Raw genomic sequence first — 17,818 nt, 5'->3', positions numbered from 1 at the left:
AGAGCATTTAACAGGATGCTCACATGTTATCTTAAAGATTTCAAAACAAAACATTACAAAGGAGATCAGCTGCCGCACAGAATGCACATTTAATGCAACAAAGTTAACGAGAAATATCTTAGACATTCCAAAATAAAACATTACTAAAGGAAGTCAAATATAAAATGCACATCTGATTAACAAGAAAGTAAAATACCATAAGCACAGAACATAGCTACTGTTGCTGCCAATCCTGCCAATGGTGGTTCATGGCGGGTGACAGCTGTGGAAGCTCAGGCTCAATGACCTGGGTCTGCGCTAAGTGACAGCCAAGATGGTCTGTGGCTTCTTCAACAGCCTCAGCTTTTGCAGCTGGAGTCAGTCAGGGACCCACCATTCCAGGCCAGGTGGAAAAGGCCTGTAAGACAGAGAGCAGGTCCTCCAGAACCCGCAGCTAAGATGGCCCTTGAGGATTTAGTTTAGAGTTCAGTCTCATAAACCCCATAGATACATTGTTCAGTTGGTTATTCTTTATATACTTATGGTAAAGGGTAAAGGGACCCCTGACCATTAGGTCCAGTCGTGGCCAACTCTGGGGTTGCAGCGCTCATCTCGCTTTATTAGCCGAAGGAGCCGGCGTACAGCTTCCAGGTCATGTGGCCAGCATGACTAAGCCGCTTCTGGCAAACCTTCCCGCCGCAGCGGTACCTATTTATCTACTTGCACTTTGACGTGCTTTTGAACTGCTAGTTGGCAGGAGCAGGGACCGAGCAACGGGAGCTCACCCTGTCGTGGGGATTCGAACCGCCGACCTTCTGATCGGCAAGTCCTAGGCTCTGTCGTTTAACCCACAGCACCACCCGCGTCCCTTTTTATATACTTACCATGTCTTTATTTTAGATTGAAAGTGACTTTGTCTTTTGCTGAAGGCTTATTGTCCTTTTTTGTATTTCAGATGAAAATACTAATTACGAAAACCTCCATTTTTTAAAGCTATATTCTCTAACATCTTGTATGATATTGGTGATTTCATTTGTTTTCAGGCTAGTGGATTTCTCTGACAGGGTGTGTGTGTGTGTTAGAATTATAAGGGAAAAAATACAGAAGGAAAAATAAGAGAGAGTGAAGATACCAGAAAAATAAAATATGCATTATGAAGCATCAGTGCAGACATTCAACATAAGTACAGCGACACATTGCTAAGGTTTAACAAATACGTCTACCTATTAGAAAAAGAAAATGCCATGGTAATTAGCAGTATGTTGAACTCAAGGTGGATCAAACAGAAATGTTAATCTTAATTTCCTTGCTTTCTCTGGCAGCTTTTGCAGTAAACGGTTTCCTTTGAAGTGTCTGTTTTAGAATGTGGTTGGTTGATTTGTATAACCACCCAACTTCATATTTGTTCATAGCAATTGGTGTTTCCTGAAGTGAAGGAAGTGGCTTAAATGGAAACAAGTGACACACTTAATTGTCAAATTCACAACATCTTAGGATATAGTGAACTTATTTTTGATTGGTTGGGGAGTGGGTAGAGGAGAGAATCTATTTACATGCAGGACTATCTTTAAAATTAATGAAGAATTCTCAATGTTTCTGAAGGCCTGCCATCTGAAGACTGAAACCATGACATACGAAGAGAAGGAACAGCAGCTGGTCAGTGACTGTGTCAAAGAGATCAGTAAGTCTATAGGTGGTTTCTTCCCCTAGGAATTAAGAAAAATATTTTTATCATTGAATATAAACTCATCAGCCACACCCCTATCTTTCCATGTCATAAATCTGTATAAGCAATTAGCCTTACTAGCATTGACCTCCCTTAAAAATGTTAAGTTTTCTAAACCTGCTGCAGCCCAAGGGTTCATAAAGCAAATTTTGACACAGGCAACAATGCAAATACATTTCTGTAAAGAAACATGAAAACGTATAAATGAAAATAGCAGAAAATATAAACCATGTGATTTATACCATGTTGTAAAATAGTTTCTCACTGGTCTAAACAGATTACTGCTTGAATTTCTGTCTCCTGTAAAGCTGGTCCATTTTTGTTTTTATTCCCAAACCTCTTTCTTTCTCTAATGTAAGCATGATATTCCAGATCGTTTTCTAATCTCTCACGCTTGGCAGTCATAATATTTTTCTAAAAGTTTTCAACTAACATTTTTTATGCTTTAATACAGTTTGCAATTCATTCTGTCTTAACAAGTAGAATACCATCTTTAATGCAAGCCCTGGAATTACTACATTATTCTTGGCTCCCTTGAAACTTTGTAGGTGAGATATGGGGTTTTCAGAAACTTTGAATTCTAACGTCATCTAAATAAAAGAGCCACTTCTCAACAACCTTTCTAGCTTTTAGTTGTTCTCATCCAGTTATAGAAAATAATCTCTGCTATGCAATTTACCGATGAGAATCCTTTTTAAAGTGGCCTTGTTCAAAACAGACACACAAACTTAAAGATCTTGTAGATCTCCTACTGATACTCCAGGTTTGCTTTACCAATATCAGTTTCTCAATTCTGCACATACATACCTAGACAAACCTACTAAAGAATTTTATGTATTACCGACCTGATGTTTCTAATTGCCTACCTAGCTATCAAAATGAGCCACAGGGTAGTGTGTCACTTCCCCATGTCCCTTCCCCCCACAATTGCCTATTCCCCTAACCTTCCCTTGCCAACCTTAATGTGGTCAAGACTGGAATCTGAACAAATCTTGTGCTAACTAGTATTTGCAAGGTTGTTGAAACAATGGTATGATGCTGATATCAAAATTCCAGTTAGTGTTAGCTATGACTAAGGCCAGTGCTGCTGTAAGAAGCAGAATCTAGAACATCTGGGCTGGAGTAAGGATTGTTGCCATCTTGCCGTGGGTGTCAACTGTTGAGCCCTGCTGGCAAATGACTGCACAAGGACAACAGTTAGCACAACAGAGCTTTCCCTGTCCTCCTCCTGCCAAAATTGGCTTGATATGGAAAACCCCCAGAACAGCATGCAGGAGCAGAGAGGGGGCATAATTCTGTCTGGGAAACTTGCACTGTTGATGACCAAGATGCTGGAATGAATTCCTCCCTTGATTGCTTTTTTACTATTTGGATGATTCTGGCTTTTGCTGTTGTTTCATTACGATTCCCGCCCCCCCCCAACAACTTAGGTTTGCGAAAGCCTTCAGTTATTATGTTATTTTAGTATGGGCAGTACTTAGTTAAGTCATTTCCTTAACTTACCATGTATTGTGATGCATATTTTAGGGGAAACGAATGCTCAGATAGCAAGAATGAGTGAGGAGCTGGCAAGGAAGAATGAAGAGCTGCTTCAGTACCAGGAAGAGATCTCATCCCTCTTGTCCCAGATTGTTGATCTTCAGCATAAAATTAAAGAGGTGTGTGTACTCATAGGCTAGAGCAGGGATGGGAAACATTTGCTCCATGGGCCAGTTTAGGCTTGTCAAGTCTCTGGCCTGCAAAGAGGTTTTTCCCCAGCCACACTCACCTCTCCCATACCTGACATCATATGATTTGGGGCAGGTTATCCCACAGGGACGCAGGTGGCGCTGTGGTCTAAACCACAGAACCTAGGGCTTGCCAATCGGAAGGTCGGCGGTTCAAATCCCCGCGACGGGGTGAGCTCCCGTTGCTCAGTCCCTGCTCCTGCCAACCTAGCAGTTCGAAAGCATGTCAAAGTGCAGTAGATAAATAGGTACCGCTCTGGCAGGAAGGTAAACCGCGTTTCCATGCGCAGCTCTGGTTTCGCCAGAAGCGGCTTAGTCATGCTGGCCACATGACCCGGAAAAACCGTCTGCAGACAAACATTGGCTCCCTCGGCCAGTAAAGCAAGATGAGCTCAGCAACCCCAGAGTCATTCGCAACTGGACTTAACTGTCAGGGGTCCTTTACCTTTTTATCCCACACTAGCAGGGCAGCAGTTGGGAAGGTACTGTTGATGGTTCCCTTTGAGGTCACCAAATGGAAGTCCTTCCAGGAACTAGCTCCACTCAGGAACTCCCAAGTGGAATTGATCGCTGCTGAATAGGTTCTTTGCAGCTTCTGCTTGAATTCAAGCTGGGGCTGCAAAAGAAGAACTGTGAGCACAATTTAAGTGCTTCTTCAAAGTTCAATCACCTGTCAAATGACATAAGGTGAAAGGTTGGGGTGGTAAAAAGTGCCCTGTGGAGGATGGGCCAGTTCTGGTTCTGGTCTGCCAGTCAGATCCAGTTTGCCACCATTGATGGGAGTGTAGGGGGCAGTTCCTTGTGCTAAGTGATTGTTACTTCCAATAATATTCTGGAAAGGAAGGCGGAAATAATCATCTTCTGTGTTCCCTCAGCATGTAATTGAAAAGGAAGAGTTGAAATTGCACCTACAAGCTTCCAAAGATGCCCAGAGACAGCTGACAGCAGAGGTATTGATCTTTGTACTTTCACTTTTGAAAAGTGAGGAGGGAAGGAGAAAGGAGAATATGAACTGTCTTCTGCCATGAAAAACACTCAGCTGTGTGGGTGGTTGGGTAGAAAATGTTGAATATTTGATGGAATTTTTTCCATACCCCAAATGGTTTTGGCTCCAATTCAGCTTATTTTTATTTGACCAGCGTTGAATAGGCAAAGCTAAAAAGAAAATTGCCATTTTCATTTTACAGGTTGTGTAAATATCTCAGAAGTTTTTTCCAGTAATTAATACTGGAAAAATAATTGACTAGGAAAAAAATCAATAGAGGATACTTAATATGTTAAGTTTAAGCAAATTGAAAGCAGCCCTTCCCTTACATTGCTTAAGTTTTAAGGGAAGATAAAAGTACTGAAAGCATATCAACATATTGATTTCAATATGTCCAAAGAACTGTGGATTAAGGAAAAAAAATATTTCCCTGATATAGGTATCTTAAAAAGTTAATTTTGAAATCGCCTAGTCTGACTGACATGTGTTTTTTATGTTTCTGTTTATTTTATGAAACAAATTGTTGTTGAAATGGAAGAATTTCCACATAAAAATATAGCCATTGGACATTCCCCTTCAACTGGGAAGAAGGAAGTGATTCCTGAAAAGAGCATGTTTAAACTTCAGATTTCCTTGCTGCTAAAAAGCCCTTTTATGCCATTTGCCTTACACCTGTAAGGAAGAAAATTAGGAACATGCCACTACTTAGACAAAGCAAGAGGCATTAAGTTGGAGCCCTGGATTCTGAAGTGTTGGGTGACACTTTGGGGTTTTTTAGGGGTATCATTTTTGTGCTGTTCTCTGTACATACCAAAGTGGAATGCAATAATATTTCCTTGGCTTACGTGCGATTCCCCCCTCCTCTTCAGTAGCTTTGTTCTTTCTGCCTACTAAATGACTGACATTTTGTGTTCTTCCAGCTGCATGACTTGCAAGAGCGGAGTGCAGAGTGTCTGGGGATGTTGCATGAATCTCAGGAAGAAGCAAAGGGGCTTCGCAGCAAAGCCAGCCACGCCGCCCTTCTCTGCCGCCCACAGTCATGTGGAGCCTTTCCTGTGGTAACTCGACAAGGCTTTTCTTTGATACCGGCAGCTGGTTCTAAGTAACATGAAACTTCAAGGGCAAACTTGAACTGTGACTGCCCTTGTCCCTTAAAGAGAGCTGCCAGTTCGCTAAGGGATCTAATGGTCTCCACCTCTGCCATGCTATGATTCCATCTTTTAAATTTAGCCTTCCACTTTTGTCGTTTCTAAGAGAGCTTCCCCGACATCGCCTCTGTTGTTCAGTGTTTGCAATTGTGGATCACACCACACAAACCAGCTGGAAAAGGAGGAAGGCGTCACCGCATGTTCTGCTGAAATGTGCAGACTCCTTGTTGAAGCTAGGCAGTTTCTGGATGGGAGATGTCCTGAGATGTCCATGTACACCACCTAAGATTTAATGGTGAAAGCAGGGGTGTAAATGTACCATAAATAAAAATCAGGCAATTCTGCACAAGGAGGCTTTTGATAATTCTAGTATACATCAGCCAGCTTTGCACAACATGCTAAGCCGGTGCCTTGGTTTGTGGGCTTCTTGTAAGGAGTGAAATGATTGCTTTGCTCCTCCCTAGGGACTTTGCATTCATGCTTAAGGCATGATGGTTTGTCTTAGTGTGGCCCATAGGTCACTATCGTTCTGGTATCATGGTTCACTCTTTCCATAAAACATTTAGCAGAAGGACTCCAAGAAATGTTGCTTCTTCAGTCCCAGCAGTGCAGTCTAGAATCTGGGACTTTTGTTCCAGGCTTTGCATCCTCATTATAGCATTAATACTCTCCCCTCACCCATCATGCAGACTTTTCAGCCAATCACTTAGTGACCTCTGTTCCTGTTTTTTTTGCCTTCTCCTGTTCCATCGTCAGAGGGAGGAAGCAGGAATAGATACCCCCGACTGATCTTTAGTCATCTGTTTGTCAAGGATGGCTGTGGAAAAAGCAGCTGCTTCATTTTTCCTCCTTATCTCTTTTCGTCAAGGAAAAAAAAAACTACACAGCATGGTCATCTGAGACTGTGTTGTATTTAGCCTTTAGTGGTAACTGGTCACAGTTGTGCACACAAAATAAAGAAGGAGTTACTAGAATATCATGTGGCTAGAAAGAATGTGCAAACTTTGAAAGGATGCTTAATATAACTTTTGGATAATTCAGGCTTTATTCCATGTACATATTGTGATTATTTGCCACTTGTCTGCCTAGTAAGGTCTCAGTGTTATGACTACTGTAGAATCAGAACTTAACATTTTAAAAGCATTTGTTTTGAACAAGGATCCTATGAAATAATTCTTCCTATGCAGAAACAGCTAATTTGCTGTTAGGAATGACTTAATTCCTTCATTAATGTTGGGAAATTTCTCATTGCAACTGAATGATGGAAATTCAGCAATTAACATATACATTTCTGACCTCAGACTTGGCACGATAGTTAACTTCAGCATCCGGATTTTACAGAATCACAGTGGTGTTACAGTTCTGAACCATTTTAAATATAACTTGATTCTTCATCCACAACTTGTTAGTTTAGTTTCCTTTGGATTCCCTGGTTCTGTTAGCAATCTCAGTCTTGTTCATAGTGAATTCTCACTGAAGCCAGCCATAAGTATGGTGGATTTTTCTTTTCTGGCGGGAGGAGAAGGGAATGTTGAAATGAGAACATATTGATTCATTACTTAGAATAAAGGGATATTTATTGTGTCCTATCTGGGTATGGGAGGCAGGTGGCGCTGTGGGTTAAACCACAGAGCCTAGGACTTGCTGATCAGAAGGTCGGCAGTTCGAATCCCCGCGACGGGGTGAGCTCCCGTTGCTCGGTCCCAGCTCCTGCCAACCTAGCAGTTCGAAAGCACGTCAAAGTGCAAGTAGATAAATAGGTACCGCTCTGGCAGGAAGGTAAACGGCGTTTCCATGCGCTGCTCTGGTTCGCCAGAAGCGGCTTAGTCATGCTGGCCACATGACCTGGAAGCTCCCTCAGCCAATAAAGCAAGATGAGCACCACAACCCCAGAGTCGGCCACGACTGGACCTAATGGTCAGGGGTCCCCTTTACCTTTACCTTTATCTGGGTATAGGGAACGTACCCTAGAAAGTTACGTTGCTGAAGCTTCTCAATTACTCTGCAGAGAAAGTTGTTTTTTCTACCTTAATATCTCCCTTTCTAAATAACCGATAGGAACATCTCTTTTAGTAAAACAGTCTCTAATGACCGAGTGGTAGAGGGGTATTAAAAACAAGAATGACTCACCTAGCCCTTAGAGATGAGATGGGTGACTCCAGAAAAGGATCCAAACTTGACAATTAGCTCCAAGAAGGCAGTAAATACATGCATGCACGCACACAAAAATGTAGTATAGAAAGCCACTTTAAATTAATCTCTTCGTTTTCTTAATGTGGTTAGCCTGAGCAAAAAAACCGTGTGTTTTCAGTTCTTGGGCATTAAACACCAATATCTGCTTGACTTTAAGGAGTCTTTGGCAGCAGAGATTGAGGGAACGATGCGAAGAGAGCTGAGTCTGGATGAGGAATCCCTCTCTAAGCAAAAGTAAGTGCCGCTCTTGTTTTTTCTACCCTTAATGCGTTTTGACGTGTCACAGTTGGTTCTGGAGACTCCATTTTCTTTTTCTTTAAATATGGAAGAGTTTGAGAAACCAGCATTCCTCCATATGCATTACACGGTCATGCGACATCAGCAGCTGTGACGAAATTATTGTTAAGCACATTTGAGTACAACCTTTTAAAGTTGCTTCAGAATTCATATCATAATTTCTTCTTGAAATTCCTTCTTGACCAGTATTTTAGGGCTTTAACATCATATCCTAGTTTATTTTTAATTCATATTAAACTCTAAAAGATTCTGTAAAACATGGAGGTGAAAGAAGTTGTCATTTATTTCTAGTAACTTATAAGGCCTGCACCAAAAAAAAAGCAAAGAATTCACCGCCGGAGCTTTTATCCTCCTGAAATCTTTTAAAAGTACATTTCACTGCTAGCTGAGGAAGTTATGGATCCCATATCCCCCTTCCCAGCTATTCCCGTCTCTGTATAAGAATATCTAAGGTCTCTTTTTATGTGATGGTAGTGGTCACTTAACTGTAGGTGGTCCTGTGCTGCTTATGTAACCCTAGTAATGCAAGAAGGTTATTCAGCATGCAGCAACTACCTCGTCCCCAATGTAACACAAGAATCAGGTGTGAGTGCAGTCCAAAACGCAGCAGAAGTCAGAGTGGTGATACAGGGAACACATTACCTTATTGTAAGCCTTACATTATTTTTCAAAGGCACAGTGGTAAATATTTTAATTAATAAGGATAAGGAATACCAACTGCACAGGTGTGGAAGGAGGAAGAAGTGGAAATGGTGCCAATCGTAGCAAAGGACACTCGATGGGGTACAGAAAGGGGATGGTAACGCCAGCTGCAAAGAACTTGGGGAAAGTGAAGATGATGGACTTTTCGGAGCTAGCTGACCTGACTGGAAGAATCCGCGACCAGAAAGAAGAGGAGTTTCAAGAGGACTGGAGGAAATTCAAGGACTATTTGAATAAATATTGTAATATAAAAAATTAGAAATTACTTGAAAGAATCAAATAGGCCTAGGATTAAATTAAGTTATAATTAAATAAATGGGATTCAGAATGTTAAGAAAAGTGAATAAGATGGACTATTATTGGAATTTTTTTTAGTTTAATAATGATATTGGAAAGCTGTTACTTTTAATTACAAGGAAGCTCAGAAGGGAGGGATTTGAGGAAGTCAACCAAGATGCTTAAAAGGTTGGATTTGTGAAGAATTAAGTTTGTTACTATTGTCTATCTGTTTATTGTTCCCCCCTTCCCCCCCTTCTTCTTTTTTCTTTATCCTTTTCTGTTTTTGTGTATCATCTTGCTTTGTGGTTTGTGTTATCACGGTGGAAAATCTAATAAAAATGTATTTTTTAAAAAAAGAACTTGGGGAAAGGGCAAATGTGAGGACACACAAACCCCTGGGATGGCAAGAGCGGTAATTGAGAAATGAGGCTACTGGCCTGTGCAGGTGAAGAGATTGTGTACTATGGGGCGCAATCCCTTTGGAGTTTGCACTTGTTTGGGGGCTATTTCACAAAATGACTGCTCTGGAAGTTAAGCTTTATATTCTTTAGAATTCTAGCAAATTTAGCCACGCATGGAATGACTTTCCCTATCTGCTTGGTCAGAATTTCAGTGCTTTTCTGCATCCATTATCGGTCTTTCTTTTTTCTTTCAGGGTTCAACAGAAGCGCATATTTGATACTGTCAGAGTTGCCAACGTTGCACGTGGCCGTTCCGCTTTGTGTCCTGCCCCGCTACCCATTCCAGGGTCAAATCGCTCAAGTGTTGTCATGACGGCAAAGCCTTTCCATTCTGACTTGAGGCAGGTGGAAGGAAAGATGACTCCATCTCAGAAGACCAGCTCAGAGAGCCTTTCCAAGTAGGAAGCCATATCCACCAGCACTGATTTCACTTCCCTGGGTGCAATTGCTTATGTAGCCAAATCAGTACAATCCATGCAGAAGAAGGATGTTAGCAGCCTGCTTGGGGGGAATCCTGAGGTTTGCAGAGGTTCCCCCCCAAAAAAAAATGTTAAACAAAACCAAACAAACCCCAAAAGGGTGGGAAGCCACAACTCAACTCAGCCCAATGAGAATTGAACTTGCTTAGTGTAGGGAGAATGAACTTGTTGGGAAGAGAGTTACTATTATCATAGGTAACACTAAAATGTATGGATCTACCGCCACCCCCCGGCCATTCCTGTTTTAACACAATTATTTTATTTGTGTGTACAAACTTCTAAAGTATTTGAGCACAGGGTACTTATTTATGTGCGTATTTAAAATCCTTTTTAGGTTGTTTTCTATTAAAAAAGCAACAACCCAAACTCTCAAAACAGTAAATGCAAGATGAATAAAACAACTCGGTGGAACAAACCCATTAACAATGCGGCACTGAAGGCAGTTAAAGCAAGGAAGTAGTCACGGGCTACAATTATTGTATGGCAGAAGGGAGTTCATTCAGTAGGGAGTATGGTTGAGCAACAAAGAGGAAGACCATTTTGAGTCTTCTGCACAGACTTCCTTGATGGTGGGCATGCTATGCTCAGGCCTGCATCCATTCTTGATGGAAAGCTCTGTTTTCCCCTGTGAAATGATGGCATTCCAATGTTGCAGAGAGACTTCGCACCCATACTAGATGAAGTTTCGTGCAAATTACTACCGGTAGAGTAGCACCACTAATTCAGCCCACAGTAACAACGGGTGTTAAATGTGGTTTTCAACTGCACCCATCTACTATATATTTTGGAAAGTTTTTTCTCTGCTTGCTATGCAATGGGACCTTTTAACCATAGTGGCTCATGAGATAAAGGAGTAGATTTTCATCTCATCTTGGGAGAGGGGAAACTATCAAGCTCCCTTGTTATTGTTGGATGTCATGAATGTAACCTTGTTATAGTTACAGTTTCATATTCTTTTATACTTGCTGTTGTGTTGTTGATTTATTATGTTGTTATTAAGTTGTTTTGCTGCGTTTGATTTCAAAATGCATTTCTGTTTCCTTTGTTGTAAGCCACTTTGAGTGTGATTCTTTTTGTGGAAAATCAGCATGCAAATAAAATGAATGATCTCTGGGTACCATTTTCAATCTAAATAGCAGACAGAACCTTTCAAAACTGCCCTGATTTCAAAACTGCCCTGATTCTTTGGTTTCCTAGAATTCAGAGCAATGCTAGGTACAAGACATCTATAAAGTGAAGTTGACAGACTGTATATTGACCACTCTGCTATTTGCGAAGAGATAAGAGATAATAACATTTTGTATTTTTTGTACTTTCAGCAGGGAAGCTCAAAAACTCAGCCATCCTGGCATCCCTGGACAAAATGACTTAGCCACTGCTCTACACAGACTTTCCCTCCGTCGGCAGAACTACTTGAGTGAAAAGCAGTTCTTTGAAGAGGAATGGGAGCGCCAGATGTGTTTGCTGACTGACCAGAAAGAAGAATTTAGTGGCTGTAGCACCCCAGTGGAGAGCTGCCTTTCATTGGGGAGCAGTACAGAACTGACTGATTTCTCTGGCACCTCCAGCAACAGCTTACGTTCCCTCCTCCCAGACAAACTACAGATTGTCAAACCCCTCGAAGGTAAGGTCTCTGCTCTCTCCCTCTCCAGTGAAAACAGCTCTTCCCTATATTGTTGTTGTTTAGTCGTTTAGTCGTGTCCGACTCTTCGTGACTCCATGGACCAGAGCACGCCAGGCACTCCTGTCTTCCACTGCCTCCCGCAGTTTGGTCAAACTCATGCTGGTAGCTTCGAGAACACTGTCCAACCATCTCGTCCTCTGTCGTCCCGTTCTCCTTGTGCCCTCCATCTTTCCCAACATCAGGGTCTTTTCCAGGGAGTCTTCTCTTCTCATGAGGTGGCCAAAGTATTGGAGCCTCAGCTTCACAATCCGTCCTTCCAGTGAGCACTCAGGGCTGATTTCCTTCAGAATGGAGAGGTTTGATCTTCTTGCAGTCCATGGGACTCTCAAGAGTCTCCTCCAACACTATAATTCAAAAGCATCAGTTCTTCGGCAATCAGCCTTCTTTATGGTCCAGCTCGTCCTATATAGGACGTGTGTAGTAAAGACAATAGAAATAGACCTGGGTTCAAATCTTAGATTTCCAGTCACTGACATGGCCTGAGCCAGGTTGTCTTCTCCCAGAAAACTCTTCTGTTATCAGGCTGGGTTTCTGGTTAAGCATGCTTGACATCAGAAAGCTTCACAGGGACAACTTGCTCCCCCTGTTGACTGCTGTTCATCCGAAGTGCATCCTGGAGACAGAAAATAACTTTTGCATTAAAACATCATTTTGCACCACTCACTTTTCATTGGCCTACCTGCAGCTGCTGATCCTTTCTGCATTGCTCTCCCCTCCACCCACACCCCATTTTATGGAAAACTGGGCACAGCCCTTAGGCTTACTTCCCTATCAGTAAAACAGAAGTAACAAGTTCTTACCTCATAGTGTTTGTGGCAATGAACAGCTAAAGAAATTTAATCATTTTTGCTTGCTGAAACTGCTATTTAACTGATTACCCAAAGTAGTTCTGACTGTATTTATGCCATCGTCTCTCTCTTACATTTCTGTGTCAGGGGCAAATGTATCCTCTGTTTTAAAGTTAAATGTGAGTTAAACTTAATGCTATATTCTTTTCTCTGTGGGTATTGTATAATATTTTTTTTTTATTCTTACTACTTCACCAAACCTTTATTAGGCATTACAAATATAGGCCATCATAAATCACCCATATATCAATTTTTAAAATATATTCAAATAATTATTACAAAATTTTAAATAAATGAGTAAAAGTTAAACATAAGGAAAAGCCTGTTAGGATATTTGTCATCACCTTTTAAAATCCTCCCAATCTGAATTTCCTTTACATTCAGTGAATTTCTCTTTCTCAATGAAGTTTTAAAAAAATTAAAATTCTAAGGCTGGCTGCCTAGGATTATGCTAAGGAAGGCATTTGTTTCTGCTCCCTTAGGTTCTCAGACCCTGTTCCATTGGCAACAGTTGGCTCAGCCTCACCTCGGCACAATTCTCGACCCACGCCCTGGCGTTGTGACAAAAGGTTTCACACCACTGTCCGAAGCTGACGGCTACCACCTCTCTGATTTTGAAGAAGACGAGGAAGAAAGGGATGAAGGCATAACCTTCCAAGTGCAGCAATCCCCTCTTGAGGAAAAGAAACTCACAGTGCCAAAGTCATTGGCAGGAATCTTTCTTCCACCTACTAATTTAGCAACGGTTTCCCCAGCAGGTAATGGCTGTAACAATTGTGGTTGTTGTTGTCGCTTAGATTTATATCTAAACATCGTAAGATCTCGGGGCAGTTCGCAGATCAGTATTTGGCTGATCTGATCTCTTACTGTGACAGCTGTTCTGTTTCTACTGGTGCTTTAGTTCTACTAAAGGTTATTTTTCTGTGTATTTTGTTTTTGTTTAACTGCTGACTAGACTGATGTCGTGCCGTTCCTATACAAGAAGATATACATTTTAAGGGGGCATGTAGAATTTGTTTTTTCTTCAAGTTTGTGCGTAGCTAAAGCAGAGGATCTGAGTAAAGACAGGTTTACTGTTTTCATAGTTCGCCAACTATAAAATGTGTCTCCCTCGCATCTTTATTGAGTTTTTTCTGTGTCACTTTTGCAGAAGATAACAGGGAAAGATTAACCAGTCCTGAGTTGAAATGGTCTTGTGATGCTGGAGATTGAATACAGAGGTGCCCCGCAAGACAAATGCCTCACAAGACGGAAAACCCGCTAGACGAAAGGGTTTTCCGTTTTGGAGGTGCTTCGCAAAACCAATTTCCTATGGGCTTGCTTCGCAAGACGAAAATGTCTTGCGACTTCCTGCGGGGTTTTTTTCCTTTTCCCCCCCTTTTTCCCAAGCCGCTAAGCCGCTTATCAGCTGATCCGCTAAGCCGCTTAACAGCTGATCCGCTAAGCCGCTTAACAGCTGATCCGCTAAGCCGCTTAACAGCTGATCCGCTAAGCCGCTGATCCGCTAAGCCGCTTAACAGCTGATCCGCTAAGCCGCTTATCAGCTGATCTGCTAAGCCCGCTAAGCCGCTAATAGCGCTAAGCCGCTAAGCCGCTAATCGCCTTGCTTCGCAAGACGAAAAAACCGCAAGACGAAGAGACTCGCGGAACGGATTCTTTTCGTCTTGCGAGGCACCACTGTACTCATTGTAGAGAGTAGTTCATAGTCTTTTGTATTCCTTCCCTACAGCCTTTCTCCTCCTCAGCATGAATTCCTCCCATCTGGCCTTAACCATAGTTAAGACTTGTGTTAGCAGCACACTTAGCCAATGTCAGTGAAATATATTTCCCTTGGAAGAATAGTTCCACCCCCCCCTTTACTAAGTCAGGTTTTTATTTCTATTCATTTTTTTGTGCTGCTGGTCTGTTCTCCATCTCCTTTTCATCTGATGTGTTTTTATTTATATTTTAGCTTCAAATCCAGGAAAATGTCTCTCATCTACAAACTCTACATTTACTTTTACCACCTGTAGGATTCTCCATCCATCCGATATCACTCAGGTCACCCCCAGGTAAGAAGTTTGGTGGTCACCTCAGAATTCTGCTTGCCATCAAATGAGAGCCAGTGTGGTGTAGTGGTTAAGAGCGGTAGACTCGTAATCTGGGGAACCGGGTTCGCGTCTCCGCTCCTCCACATGCAGCTGCTGGGTGACCTTTGGCTAGTCACACTTCTCTGAAGTCTCTCAGCCTCACTCACCTCACAGAGTGTTTGTTGTGGGGGAGGAAGGGAAAGGAGATTGTTAGCCACTTTGAGACTCCTTAGTTTGGACTCAATCCAAACTCTTCTTCTATATCCCAAGTGATCCATAATTTTGCATTTAGCTGCCCAGAACGGTTATGCATTTAGCTAATTACAGTTACCTTTTCATGTTTCAAAACTTTTGAAAAGAGATAGGAACAGGGAAGGAAAAAGGAGAGATGATTTGTGGGATGTTGCTGGTAAAGGAAAGGTGTGACGAGGACTTTGGAGCCTTGTCACAGCACATAGAAGTCCTGCCCTTGATTTCTGAAAGTGTTCTGCTTTTCTTTTCCCCTTGGTATAGCGAATGTAATTTTCTCTTGCTTCGTTTTCTAGTGCTTCATATGCTCCCTTGTGCTCCGGAAGTGGCAGCAGTGCAACCAGTACAGTCACAAGCTCCCCATCCGCGTCCTACAGGCTTAGTATTGGAGAATTCCTGACAAGCACAAGAGACTCGACCATCACTTTCAGTACAAGCTTAGCTAAGCTTCTGCAAGAGCAAGGCATCTCAGCCAAGGTCTACAACAGTCCAGTCTTGGAGAAAGCACCGCCGTTTCATTCCCTCAAGATACTTGCCGTTCCCTCAACACCACCCAATTCCCCTCTGCATTCCCCTTGTCCTTCCCCTTTGCCGTTTGAGTCCCGAGTAAATGCGTCTGAAAACTTTTTGGCCTCTCGGCCCGCCGAAACGTTACTGCAGGAGATGTACGGACAGAAAACCTCTAATCCTCCCGACGCAGGACAGCTGAAGATGAACCTGGTGGAGAGACTGAAGAAACTGGGCATTGTCAGAGCTGTCAAACAGCCGGAGGCAGGGGACAGTGGGAAGGTTCAGGGGGCAAAGAGTGGTCTCCACCGGCATGACTCTGCTGCGTATGTAAGTGCAGGCAGCAATCTGATGGGTGGGCTGAGAAGAAACCACAGCCTTCCTGTCTTGATCGGGGCACTTGGAGGTCCAGTGAGCACATCCTCCGCAAAAATGGGAATTCTAGAGGAGAACTGAGCAGTTCACCATGGTTGACCTTTAGCAGAGGAAATAATACAAAATGCATGAGCTGGGGGATGTAGGTTAAGAGGAGCTTTAAAAAGAGGGTTGTTGTAGGAGGCTGGTATATGGCTAAAGTAGGGGAGGAAGGACTTTGCATGGAGTATGAAAAAGAAGTCATACATTTTAAGAGAGAGGAAAGAAAGGAAGGAAACCAAAGTTCAGTTTTGAGAGCACTGAAATTTCTAATCGTCCATCATGATCAATAGGAGGGCAGCACAAACAAATTCATTGCATTTTCTTTTTTTTTCTTTTTCTTTTTTAAAATGATATTGGAATTTTCAAAATGTTACAAAATAAAATAGAGACAAAGAAAAATGCAAAATAAAAATAATTAACAAATTAAAAAGGAAAAGAGACAAACCCCTCCCACCATATAGATACAGATTCAAACAAAAAAAAAGAAAAAAAAATACAAAAATACATCACAAACAATTAAAAACATTTAAAAACAAATTCATTATTTCCAAATCCTCAACTGTCATTACCTTCTTTCTTAGACCTCCCTTTCTTTGTATCCTAGTTGTTAATTATCTCAGCAAATCCTTTCCATATTTCATAATATTCTGTCATTACATTACCCTAAACTGTTTTAGTCTTATCTTTCTATAATAAGATAAATCTTAAAGCTTAAAACTTAAATCTTGTCCTTACCAGCTTCTCATAACCATAACATTCTTTCATAATTCTTTAAACATTTTTGCTAAAGCCAAGTAATTTCATTCCAACATTTTTCTAATGTTCATCAATTTTATAAAACAGTTCTAATGTTAGAGAAAAGAAATACAAACAAGTCCAATCTTCATCCAACGTCCCTTCCTCCTGGTTCCGGGTTTTGTCAGTCCTTATTATCACGTCGATCTAGCTCATTAACCTGGCAACCTTGTATCCGAGGCCCTCAAGTCTCTTCCATGTCCCTTCCGCAGCTCTTCTTCATATTTGTAGCTGTATTTTCCCTTGTCTCCTACTCGTGATAGCTCCAGCTTGACAATATTTTTAGCCCTTCTCGACAGAACAGCCCTTTTTCCATATTCAACACTGAATTCCATATGGTATTTAACAGCATGTTTCAAAAACCCTCCAAGATTAGGAGCCCCCACAATCCCAAACATCTCACGGCCCATTGCCATATTTGAAAAGTCCAGACATCTCAGCATAGGGGGGTCAATCCAGCCCCCCATTTCCAAGCCAAACCAAACTTTTTCTTTCCAAATCTGGCTTTTTCCAAGTTCATTTGTCAAGTCCGAAAACTCATATTCCTGTTCTGTCAAAACACACTCCTGATTTAATTCCTGAGTGGGCTCCACATATTTTCCCACTGCCTGTTCAAAGTTTCCCACTGCCTGTTCCAAATTTCTAGTCGAGGTCGCCATCCAATTCACCTTTTCATGTAATTGTTCCAGTAGGGCATTTGTTTTATAAAAGACACACAACAAGGTTTCTGAATACATTGTCCTGCAAGGTCAAATGCCTGTTCCCACGATTGTAATCTATAACAACTGCCGGCTCCCTGGAGTTGGTTACGGTTTCACAGTCTCCCTCTAGGGGGAAAACTTCTATTTGTTCTTGCAACAGAGTTTCCCTTTTTAAGATACTTTGTCAATATTTATTCCTTTCAAATGCAAAGAGGAACAATGGAATCACTATGTTTCTCTTCTTTTCGCTATCTGTCAAAAACACTTATTTCTGGTCAATGAACTTCAAACGTCGGTCCTGACACCCCCGCTCCAGTATCAAGACGGAGGAAAGTTACTTTACAAAATTCATTGCATTTTCAAGCTTTGTATGGAACAGTAAATATCTACGCAAGTCTTGTATCTTCTGTGTATTTTGTCAGGTGCAGTCTGAGAGATGCTGCCATTGAAATGTAATTTTAAGGAAAGGGGCAGAAGGGGCAGTGTCACAGCCACTCTCCCAGTACTGCTGTCGCTGCTGCTGACTGGACAAGGCAGGGCAGTGTAGGAAGGTCAGTGCTGCACAGGGACAC

At 41.8% G+C, this 17,818-nt stretch overlaps 2 protein-coding genes across 4 annotated transcripts in view; one reads left to right on the top strand and one right to left on the bottom strand.

The window, feature by feature from the left end:
* Positions 1-16,077, top strand: part of TRAK2 (trafficking kinesin protein 2) — a 51,960-nt gene extending 35,883 nt beyond the window's left edge. For all 3 annotated transcript variants that reach the window (XM_083628074.1, XM_083628076.1, XM_083628075.1), the window contains 10 exons: positions 1,582-1,660; positions 3,233-3,363; positions 4,308-4,382; positions 5,338-5,475; positions 7,916-7,992; positions 9,692-9,895; positions 11,296-11,600; positions 12,991-13,266; positions 14,460-14,559; positions 15,123-16,077. In XM_083628074.1, coding sequence (XP_083484200.1) covers positions 1,582-1,660; positions 3,233-3,363; positions 4,308-4,382; positions 5,338-5,475; positions 7,916-7,992; positions 9,692-9,895; positions 11,296-11,600; positions 12,991-13,266; positions 14,460-14,559; positions 15,123-15,789 — 2,052 coding nt within the window. In that variant the 3' untranslated portion in view covers positions 15,790-16,077. The remainder of the gene's footprint in view (positions 1-1,581; positions 1,661-3,232; positions 3,364-4,307; positions 4,383-5,337; positions 5,476-7,915; positions 7,993-9,691; positions 9,896-11,295; positions 11,601-12,990; positions 13,267-14,459; positions 14,560-15,122) is intronic.
* CASP10 (caspase 10) overlaps positions 1-17,818 on the bottom strand; it is a 127,026-nt gene that overhangs the window by 44,950 nt on the left and 64,258 nt on the right. The window lies entirely within an intron of this gene.

The sequence above is a fragment of the Podarcis filfolensis genome (assembly GCF_964270895.1).
Source record: "Podarcis filfolensis genome assembly, chromosome: 1".
NCBI lineage: Eukaryota > Metazoa > Chordata > Lepidosauria > Squamata > Lacertidae > Podarcis > Podarcis filfolensis.
Note: the sequence above shows the minus strand (reverse complement) of the source record. Positions and strands in the feature narration are given on the sequence as shown.